Source organism: Rhipicephalus microplus, chromosome 9 (genome assembly GCF_043290135.1).
Source record: "Rhipicephalus microplus isolate Deutch F79 chromosome 9, USDA_Rmic, whole genome shotgun sequence".
Lineage (NCBI taxonomy): Eukaryota > Metazoa > Arthropoda > Arachnida > Ixodida > Ixodidae > Rhipicephalus > Rhipicephalus microplus.
In genome coordinates, this window is record NC_134708.1 from 99,306,569 (window position 1) to 99,317,146 (window position 10,578).

The 10,578-nt window shown below is 45.4% G+C and overlaps 1 protein-coding gene across 1 annotated transcript in view; it reads left to right on the top strand.

The window, feature by feature from the left end:
* LOC119163132 (uncharacterized) overlaps positions 1-9,172 on the top strand; it is a 59,275-nt gene extending 50,103 nt beyond the window's left edge. Inside the window, exons 9-11 of the mRNA XM_037415073.2 lie at positions 1,649-1,986; positions 7,162-7,507; positions 8,545-9,172. Coding sequence (XP_037270970.2) covers positions 1,649-1,986; positions 7,162-7,507; positions 8,545-8,880 — 1,020 coding nt within the window. The 3' untranslated portion in view covers positions 8,881-9,172. The remainder of the gene's footprint in view (positions 1-1,648; positions 1,987-7,161; positions 7,508-8,544) is intronic.
* Positions 9,173-10,578: the final 1,406 nt, after the last annotated feature.

Here is a 10,578-nt window from a genome sequence, read left to right on the forward strand (position 1 = left end):
GGGACCGCCCACACCTGCTCACAACAGCGTCCTTGATTGCGGCGGAGTCGCCACACTTCCACTATGGCGTCACAGGGTCCCCACGCAGGCATGAGAAGGTCGTTGGAGTTAAAGGTCTCACGCTAAGGTTGACACATCAAAAGGACCGCAGCGACTGCGCTGTTCCTTCGAGGGAAGCTATAGCGACCAAAACTCTTTTGTGGTCGATTGTGACGCCGGACTGCATTGTGCGTTACTGGCTTCGAATGACGATGCCCGCACTGGAATAGCTTTCCGCAGGCTAGAAGTTCTTCTGCGACTCGCTCGCAGTACACAAAATTTCGCTCGCTTTTCCGGCCAAAGCGCCAAGCCTAACACTTGTAAACCACTGTCTTTGCCTCCCCCGTAAATCTGCTAATGTGGTAAACTCTCTATTCTGGTCGTGAGAAAATAAATGCACGCACACGGATGGGACACAAATGGGTACCATACACATAGTCCCGTCTTCATCCCATCTGTTTGCATGTTTTCTCTGGTCATGTATAAACAAGTCTAACTGTCCGTGTTAGGTTTCAAATCTTATTAATCACCAGCTTTCCAATTTCGTTCTTGTGAATGCTCCTAAGGCAATGAGTGGCCTAATGCTTATATCATCGTACAAACACACCATATCATTGATTACCCTGCGTAGCTGTGTTAGCCCGACGAATTCCGCTAGGTCTCGGAAAGCCTTTAGTAACGATGATCGACAATTGACAGCTCACGTTTACAATTGCTAGCATCAAGGTTAGCTTAGTCGACTCAGCGACGACCCCGTAAAGGCACTGGTGTTGGGCTCAATCTTGAGACCAGGTGAGTTTTTCTTAGTTTTATTTTTTTTGGCTTAGAAAAAGATAACGTCTTCATCTCACTTTCATACACTTCCGTACGGATTACCTCGTGACGTTGTGAAAGCAATCGTTGACGACCTTTAAAGTAGCTCTGCAACATTTCTCAAGCATGGTCGAAGAACGCTAGCGCTCGGTAGTAGAGGCTCCCTAGAACACGCGAGCTAAATATCATACCACGGGACGGGACTTTAGAATTTTCAGTCGGCTAAAAATCAGTTTCTTTTCTCTCAACAAGCGACGGAGGAAACTAAAACATTACTCGTCATAGTCACATCAGCCATCCGCTGATTTGAATGATAGTTGGAAATCACACGCTTGATCAATCCCGCGTATTCAAAGAAAAAATATTCAAAGAAAAAAATCCGCTGATTTGAATGATAGTTGGAAATCACACGCTTGATCAATCCCGTGTATTCAAAAAAAAATAGAAGTGCTCGTGTGCGGGACGCATGTTCTTTCTAGTGCCATCGGTATTTGCATAGCTCCCAGCACTTTGGTCGGGACGAGAGAGGATGGAAAGTCCTTCCAGCTTGCGAACGGTGTTCAACTCTGCGCACACTGGACGAATTCTAAAAATTTTGCAGCTGTTAATACACGAGGCAATAAGCTTTTGTATTCAATTCGTTCCATGGCTAGTTGAAGTGTTGCAGGGCCCCTTTAAACGGGTGCTGTGTAGTCTGAACGCATCTCAGCTTCGGATACATTGTAGTACAATTTCGACACACTTCTTTGACGAGAGCCATTTTTGACTCTTTGCCGTCTGCAATGTTCGTACGCAGGCCAACTCCACGCTGGAAGTGCTTGGCCTCGACTTAGCTCACCACCAACATCTCATCGCCGTGTTCGCAGTTATGTGGCAATACAATCTCGCCTCTCGTCTAGTCGTCCACTGGCATAACCCACTTGGTCGTCAGTACGCAATTGCACGAACATCGTGCACATCGAGCACCGCTTATCTGAACTTGTCCTGGCGGTGGCCCCAGGACCTGCAGCTGCTTCTGAACACACTCGGCCAGTGTCATCGCACGAAACAGGCAGAGATTGAGTTCCGACCACTGCCACCACCAGACTATGTATTGCTCCTGGCCCTTGCTCTCGAAAATATGCAGTATATCAGGTATGTATATTGCTGCTTTGTCTTCGCTAAGAGCGAACGAATGGCTCCAATATATTTTGCGCAATATCAAGGCTATGCTGAGTGGTATGCGTGTGCCACTAGACGACCCCACAATATGTGCTGCTCTGGCCTCTATAAGTGGCAAAGCGTTTTTTTTTTCACGTGTGAATGTGCGTACATAAGGATTCATAACAGAGGGCCTACAGCTTTCTGATTACATAACAAAAACGGGTGAGCGCTTGTTGTAACACCGCGTCGGTGTCCGTAGCGATACGATTGCTAGATTTCTGATTAGCTTTGAAACAGCGCTTAACTGTGGCAATACTCCGAAGATCGTGTTTTTTGGGTTCAATGTGCAAAAACATGGCAGATCCCACGTACACTGGGAATTCATGATATGCGAAGCACAAATGAGTAAGGATAATATACCACTTTAAAATCGGCAAAATGTTAAGAGCCGGACGTAAATTATCCCGTACAAGACTTCCATGTCATGATTATTGTGTTCGCGCCTGGAATTTGGGTTCGTCGTTTATTCACGTAACGTAACCAAATTTGGTATATGTAAAGCTAGCGAAACGGTTGCGATGGCGCTGTGGCCGTAGCATGTAGTCAAGTTATTACATGACGCCCATTCTATGATTATCATGTTTGCACATGCCATTTACTCCCGTCGTTCATTCACGTCCCGTAATACCAAAGTGAGTATATGTGAAGCTAGCGAAACAGCCGCCAGCACATCACGAGCGTGGCATGTAGTGATGTTCTTACATCACTACATGTCATGACTATTATGTTTGCACCATGTCATGACTATCATGTCATGACTATCATGTTTGCACCAGTCATATATCTTCATCCTTCATTTACGTCAAGTAAAACCAAACTTGGTATACGTGAGACAGAGAGAGAGAGAGAGAAATAGAGAGGAAAGGCAGGGAGGTTAACCAAGCTTGGCTTGGTTGGCTACCCTACACTTGGGCGTGGGGAAAGGGAGAATAATAGAAAGGAAAGTGATGAAAAGAAGAGAAGTAAAAAAGATATGGATAAATAGTCAGCTCAAAACCACACATCACGGTCTCACGCTGCTCTTTCACAAGCGCCCGTGAAGTCTGGTGGTCCTCAAGATGTACAAAAGGGCTTTCGCGGCTTTGCGTGTATGCGAAACCGGTAGCCAAGGTCCCAGGATCTTCTTTTCTGTGTGTGGTCATGAAACCAGCTTACAGAGCCTGGCTTCCATAATACGTCGTTCAGAGTGGTATGCTGGGCAGTTACATAGAATGTGCTCGAGCGTCTCCTCGCCAGCACACATGTTGCATGCCGAACTGCTCGCCACTCAAAGGAGACAAGAATACGCATTCGTAAATTCCACGCCCAACCTGGTGTGAGACAGCAAAGTTTCAGCGCGTTGTGAGAGCCCGGAAGGCAAACGAAGTTGCAGGATTGGGTCGATCGAAGGCTTGCTTGCCGTATACCTCTGCTACAAATAAATACGCCGGGTTAGTATACATGGAGATAGCGGAACGGCTCCAAGCGCATGTAGCATGTAGTTATGTTCTCGCACGACTCGCATGTCATATGTTTGCAAAGCAGTCATTTCATACCATTCCACGAATAAGGTAAGTCGATACGAACGAAACCAGTGCAAGAGCAGCAAGTTTATGGAATGTTATACATGAGTCAAGACATCATGTCATGGTTTTCATTATATGGTTAGTCACTTATGCTCGTCATATAGTCATGTTATGCTATACCAACTTTGGTATCGATATGGTATCGAAATGACCAGGAGAGCTAAAAGTGGATGGGTGAGCGGGTGGATGGAGATGAATGAAGGGAGATATTTGTGTGGCATAACATGTCTGTATGACGAGCAGAAGTGACTAGTCATAACAAAAAAATCATGAAATGTATGGTAATAATTACCTTTTATATTCTTGCTGCTTTTGCGCTGGTTTCGTCCACATGACATGTTGCAAAACTGATATGGTAAAACATGACTGCAAGGCGAACACAAGCGACAGAATCTAACAGGAAGATCATGGCATGCGTGTCATGCAACATGACTACATGCCACACTCATGAAGCGCTCCCGGCCGTTTTGCTAGCTGCTCATATACCGAACTTGGTATTACGGGGCGTGAATGGATGACGAAGTTATGTGACTGGTGCAAGCATGATATGCGCGTCATGATACGCGTGTCATGTAACAAGACTACATGCTACGCTCTTAGCGGGGTCGAGGCAATTTTGCTGGCTCTAAAAGTGCCAATGTCTGTATCAATTTCCGCGAATAGACCACAAAGGCAAATGACACGTCCAATTACAATCATGACAAGCGGGTCACGTAAAACATGATTACATGCTACGCTCATAGCGTGCTCGCAGCCGTTTTACTAGTTGCACATATGCCAAATATCCTACAACGTGTTGTTAATGGACGACGAGTGTAAATTACGCCTCCCAACAGGATAATCTCGATATGCGTGTCAAGTAAAATATGAATACTTGATATGCTCACAGCGTGCTCGTGGTCGTTTCCCCAGTTTCACATGTACGAAGTTTAATATTACGTGACGTCGAATGGACGACGAACACAAATGCTTGGCACAAACATGATGATCATGACACAGAAGTCATGCACACCATAATATACTTCCGTCTTTTAACTTTGTACTGATGTTGAAGTTGCATATCAAGCTTCCGCAGCCGTGCTTCGCATATCATCTCCCACTGTACCTGGGATCTACCAATTTTTTTTCTTCAACATATCACTCTATGAACTTCTTCAATATCAAGAAACGTACTTTTCCCAGGTCATCCGTAGCACCACCTCACAACTGATCAGCGTTACGGATGCAGTTGCCCTATCAAAAAAAGTGCTCACATATATATCGGCCTTTGGGTTGAAATAGCCTGAGCAGGCGATCGTGCTATTTCAAGTTTATTTGTCTACAACCATGCTTACTTCTCATCCATATGACACTCATAGGCCGCATCACGTGTCACTTATAATTTTATACTGTATTCACGCATTTTACGCTTTAATACTGCGATTGACTTTAGGCTTCTTCCCAGCCGTTGTACCCAGACAATCAATGCTACTTTAATCCTACCACGAAAACTATCATAATGGTAACAACCAGACAATATTACTAGGTAAAGTATACGGGGTCGCCCCGCCGCGGTGGTCTAGTGGCTAAGGTACTCGGCTGCTGACCCGCAGGTCGCGGGATCAAATCCCGGCTGCAGCGGCTGGATTTCCGATCGAGGCGGAAATATTGTAGGCCTGTGTGCTCAGATTTGGCTGCACGGTAAAGAACCCCTGGTGGTCAAAATTTCCGGAGCTCTCGACTACGGCGTCTCTCATAATCATATGGTGGTTTTGGGACGTTAAACCCCGCATATAAAATCAATCAATCAAAGTATACGAGGTCTATGAGAAGTAACTGTAGCGTAAATGTGAAGGAAGAAAAGTGGACGAAAACACAACCTGCTACCGGCGAAATCTGAACTTGCGACATTAGAATAACGCATTCGATGCTCAGTAGAACGTTATGTATATGTCACAGGTTTCGATCTTGTCGGTGGCAAGTGATCTTCTTGTCCATATTTTTTGTACACATTCCCATTAAAACTACTTCTACTAGCATCCATATTACTCTGCCTGGCATTCTCTGTTCGATCTGATTACTATGGCATCTAACGAACGAGCCTGTAAATTTCCTTTCTTTCTGCCCTGATAACTCGTTCGACAAATCTCACAGTACGTCTTCAGTATTGGCCATGAGATTCGCGCCACAGAACCCTACAAATCAGTTTTCCGCCTCGCTCTTTCTGTTTGTGCTTTTCTGATTCACTTTCTGTATCTGTCTTTCAGTCGATCTCCTGGAATCTTTCTCTGAATATTTCTTTGTTTACCGTTGTTTCTTAACTTGTCTTTGTTGCCGTTTTTTCGTGTTTCACTTTTCGGTTTCATCCTGTGTTTTTTTACGTTGTGCATCTATCGCATTCGCGTGGGGTTGTATTTTAATTTTTGTCAAATTCGTACTCGTGCCTCTTCTTCCGTTTTTTCTGTATTTTATATTCGCATGAGAACTCCATCTGCTGTCCAGGATAATCGGGTTTAGCCGAATCCTATGGCACATACCTAGGTGGTTTCCATGAAGGAGCGCACGTTACCGATAACTTGAACATCATAGTAAAGAGAACGAACAGAGCGTGAGCCGGATCAATGTTATGTTTTTTTTTTTTTACTGAGCACAAGCAACTGAGTAGGGTGTAATGACAAAGCGTTTCCTTCCTTTGGATTCTACGACGCAGCCATCATCATGGTGAATACGTTTATCAGAAACCATCGTGTAAAATTGCGCAGGGAAAAGGGGGAGATAGTCATGGCCACACTTAAAGAAGCCTTTTGATCGAAGGTCGTGGAGTGGAGCCATGAGAATCTTAGCATTTTAAACCGTTAACGCCAACTTTTTCGCCGCACGTGGCAACCCAGTGTCAGGAAATGAATTGTAACGCAATAAAACAATTTGTTTTGTAATTTAAACGTCTATTTTCATTTCCCAACATATCTTAATGTGTGTTCGTGTATACGAATACAACCACCTCACTACCACAACATCGCAATATATCTGCTGCCTTACGCGCACCACTACCGAGTGATGGGAATTGTAGATAGTCTTAAACACCCTGACGCGACTCTACATGCTCAAAGCTAGCCTTTATTTCTGAAATATATGCGACCACAAGCGATAAAGCAGCTGGAGTCTTTCGTGCATGTATAAAAGCCGATGCGTTTTACCATCTGTCAACTTATCGGCAGCCGACGCCGTGCTCACAGCTATCCGTGTACAGGACGCACCACTAGTTGTTGAAATCTCCACTTCCGACGTGACTGACCACTTGTCAGTTCATCCAAGGCCGATGGTACGGTCTATTAATCCTCGAAAGATATCCGTGCCCAGCACGTATTGTTTGCAGTAGTTTGAGTTTACATTGCCAGCCACAAGATCGTTAAAGTAGTTTCATTTTGGGCACGCCGAGTGCTGCCTTCAACGTCCTGACCACGTGACAATACGTATGCATTATTCATGTATTTACAAGCCCATTCATGAAAACTATAAACACTTTTTCTTCCTTTCTTGTTTTTTTCTTCAATTCTCGCAGAATATTGGAGCTCTCCCTCACGATACCAGAGCACCACGTTGTCCGGGTTTTTCGTGGTCTGGAAAAAAACAGGACCATTCAACGGTTGACCATCACACACACAAGATTCAATAAAGAGGCCGTGAAAGCGCTGGCCCGAGTCGTTGCGCTGAACACGACTCTCACCGTGCTAAAAATAGAACTCCTCCACTGCGGTGGCAACCATTGGTACCAGCTGAAGGACATCTGCTACGGGATTCGTGAGGCCATGCAGATCAACTACTTCATCATCGACCTCTCCGTCTGTGTGGCATCCGAGAACCGCGCCAGCGACTATCATATAAAAGAAGCCCTTAGGCGCAACATGGTGAGCATCACTTAGATTTGCATGCGTTTACTCATGTTGGAGTTTCTTTGGTGCTTGTAAATTGCCATATGCCAGCTACGCTCAGTATCTTTGATAATTGTCGTGTTGACTCCCATCTTGAAACCACTGGGTAGCATATCGTTTTGCCTCACGGAACGTAAAAAGCGACGTGTGGCGCTGGTGCCTGTGCAAACAATTAAGAGTCGTATGATTTGACATTAGGTGTTTGATGGGTCCCCATTTGGTGCCAACGTACCGTCAGAGACCGCTCAAATTTATGCCGTCATCACGACACTCCTGTTACAATATTCGTACTAGAGCTGTACTCGCGCCACCACACCACCGCCCGTTTTCGCTCACACCGTTCGCGCCACCGCCGATGTTCAGAGACAGACCATGCCGCCGCCAATCAATGATTGCGGCGAGGCGCTGTTTGCCTTTTCTTTAACCGGAGTGGTGAAACACTCACAAAATTTATTACCCTTCATCCCTAAAGTGGAGCGGACAAAACGGCCACGCGTCAAGTGGGGAGAATCTGCTCTCAAGGCGGCAAAAGCAGGTGAAAAAAGAGGCGGTAAGTCTAATTATTGACAGATATAGATAGACGCCATAGGTTCTTGGAGTACGGAAAGAAAAGTTCGCATTTTAACCGCAAAACCACACATATGCAAGGCATTCCGAGTTGAACGCGGCGTAAAATCTATTTTTCTGCGGCATAAAATCTCGTCTGCGGCACAAAATTTTCTTATGCAAGAGTCTCATCATCCAGTTGACCAAGTGCACTGAAAAGCACCGTCCCTGCAAGCAGAGCGGCGGGCATTCACAAAGAATTTGCTAAATGACTTTGTAACTGCCGCAATGGTTCCAGGCTGTAGAAGAGGCTATGCCTATGTGGCATGCGTAAATATTTTAAGTGCGAAAGCCAGTCATAACCTCCACAGTAGGGTAACCTCCCCTCGGCGAAGTCCCAGAGAAATTTAAAGAACAGAGGTGGGTTTCGGGTATGCGTTCACCTTACTCAACGGCCTCCTTTGCAGGTGCTGGTAAACGAAGCCATTCGGTTTATCTACGGGTGGAGGGGAAAGACTCAAGCCCTAGCCTTCGATGCCCTTCGGTACGCGGGCTCCTTGAAGTTTACGTTAGAGGACTACTACGGCGCCGAAGAGGACGAGTATCGCGTTCTCATCAGGGACGCGCTGCAACACCTGGCCGCCAACTTCATCTTCTACGCCGGCATCGTCAAGAGCAAGCTTCAGTGCTACCCTCACACTGAAGAAGGCCGAAGAGGAGAAAGAACGATTGACATCCTTGACCCCGAAATCCTTACCTACATGTTCCGCTACCTCCGCCTCAGTGACATTGTGAACCCTTGAACCTCTGTACGCTAAAACCTGTTCCTACAGTGTCAGAGAAGGTACTGATGCTTCAACTGCTAAGCTTTCGAGATGGTGATGCATTGGCAGAATTTTTCGATGGTTCAGATCCAAAAGTTGGCACTTGGTCATGACTCTGAAAATAAACGGGCTTTAAATATGATTAGAGGTTGGGGCTTCTGATTACGTTGGTATGGCTAATATATGTAACACGGAGCTACATTGTTCATCATGTCGTTCCTTTTTTGGTGTAACAACAGCATTAAAATGTCTCATACAGATGGTTTCGTAAGTTTCAGGAGTTTCTTCCAAATGATTTTTGCCTTCTGTCTTGTAAGGCTCTCTTCGCAACACCCCCGAATAGTTATAAATACAGGATAAAAAAACAAACTAGTTCACTTTGTCTTCTCAACGTGTAGGGTATGCTGGTGCAAGGAAGGAACGTTATTAATTAACTTCGCTGTTGGGCTCTTATTGGTTTTGTTGTCCAGCTCAAGTAACAAAACCATCGCAGAAAATACAGAAACGAAGAGAGCCTTATCATTCGAGAAGTCATAAGCAAAAGCATCATACATCATAAAACCAATCCATCGCGTGCGTGCGTGCGTGCGTGTTCACACGTAGCATTGACGTTCAGAATGGCAGCAGTCAGCGTGTTGAAGACAAAGCTTTGAATTTGGGCGAACCTGTGACCTGAAGGTGAATGGACTAAATAAAGCAGATTAAGTTGCACACTCGTACCCGTGAACACATGTCCGGCCGTCAATATCATCGCCTAAACGAGCCTTTTATGCAGTAGACTTCTAACTTTCCAGCATATTGAGTAGCGCTGGCGTGGGGCCTCGATAAAACTGGTGTATTAGATCTTCTCAGAAAGATCGCCAATAATCTCAAGCATCCCAAACATTTTGGCATGTTCTGCGCCAAATGTTTTCAACAATTTTTGGAAACCCACGCACGCCAAAATTAAGCCAGAAACGCGCGCGGCAGTATAGAAGTATTCTCATAATTTTGGCCATCTTTACATAGCACCATCTCTTGGCGGCAGCAACGGTGTCTTGCCATAATTGAACAGGTAAGAAGCGTAAAATGTCTTATCTTTTCAAATAAGCTTGTTTTAAAGATAGACTCCAAGATCTATACAGCGCAGACCTACGGGAAATCTTTGGTGCAATTTCAGCATCGCATTACGAAGTGCGTGGCTTCTCAACACAAGCGCACATCGCCCATCGGCAGGTCATGGGCCCCGTTGTAATATATTGCACTCCGGGAGATCGCATGGTTCCTACTGCGTAATTTTATATTTTAACAGATTGTTTTAGTTCCTGCTGTGTAGGAGCGGCAGTAGTTTTTGATAACTAGCTTTTCTTCGTCAAGCGTGATTTTTGTCACCCATTCACTACCTAGTTATGGCTGGACGCCACTGTCGTCAACGAGAGATGGTGCTACATGCCAATTTCCCTGAAAACTGGCAATGAGAAAAGTAATCTCTGGCTGACCCGCAGGTCGCTGGATTGAATACCGGCTGCTGTGGCTGCATTTTCGATCGAGGCGAAATTGCTGTAGGCGCGTGTGCTCAGATTTGGCTGCACCTAAAGAAAACCAGGTGGTCAAAATTTCCGGAGCCCTCGACTACGGCGTCTCTCATAATCAAATGGTCGTTTTGGAACGTGAAACCCCACATATAAATCAAAAGTA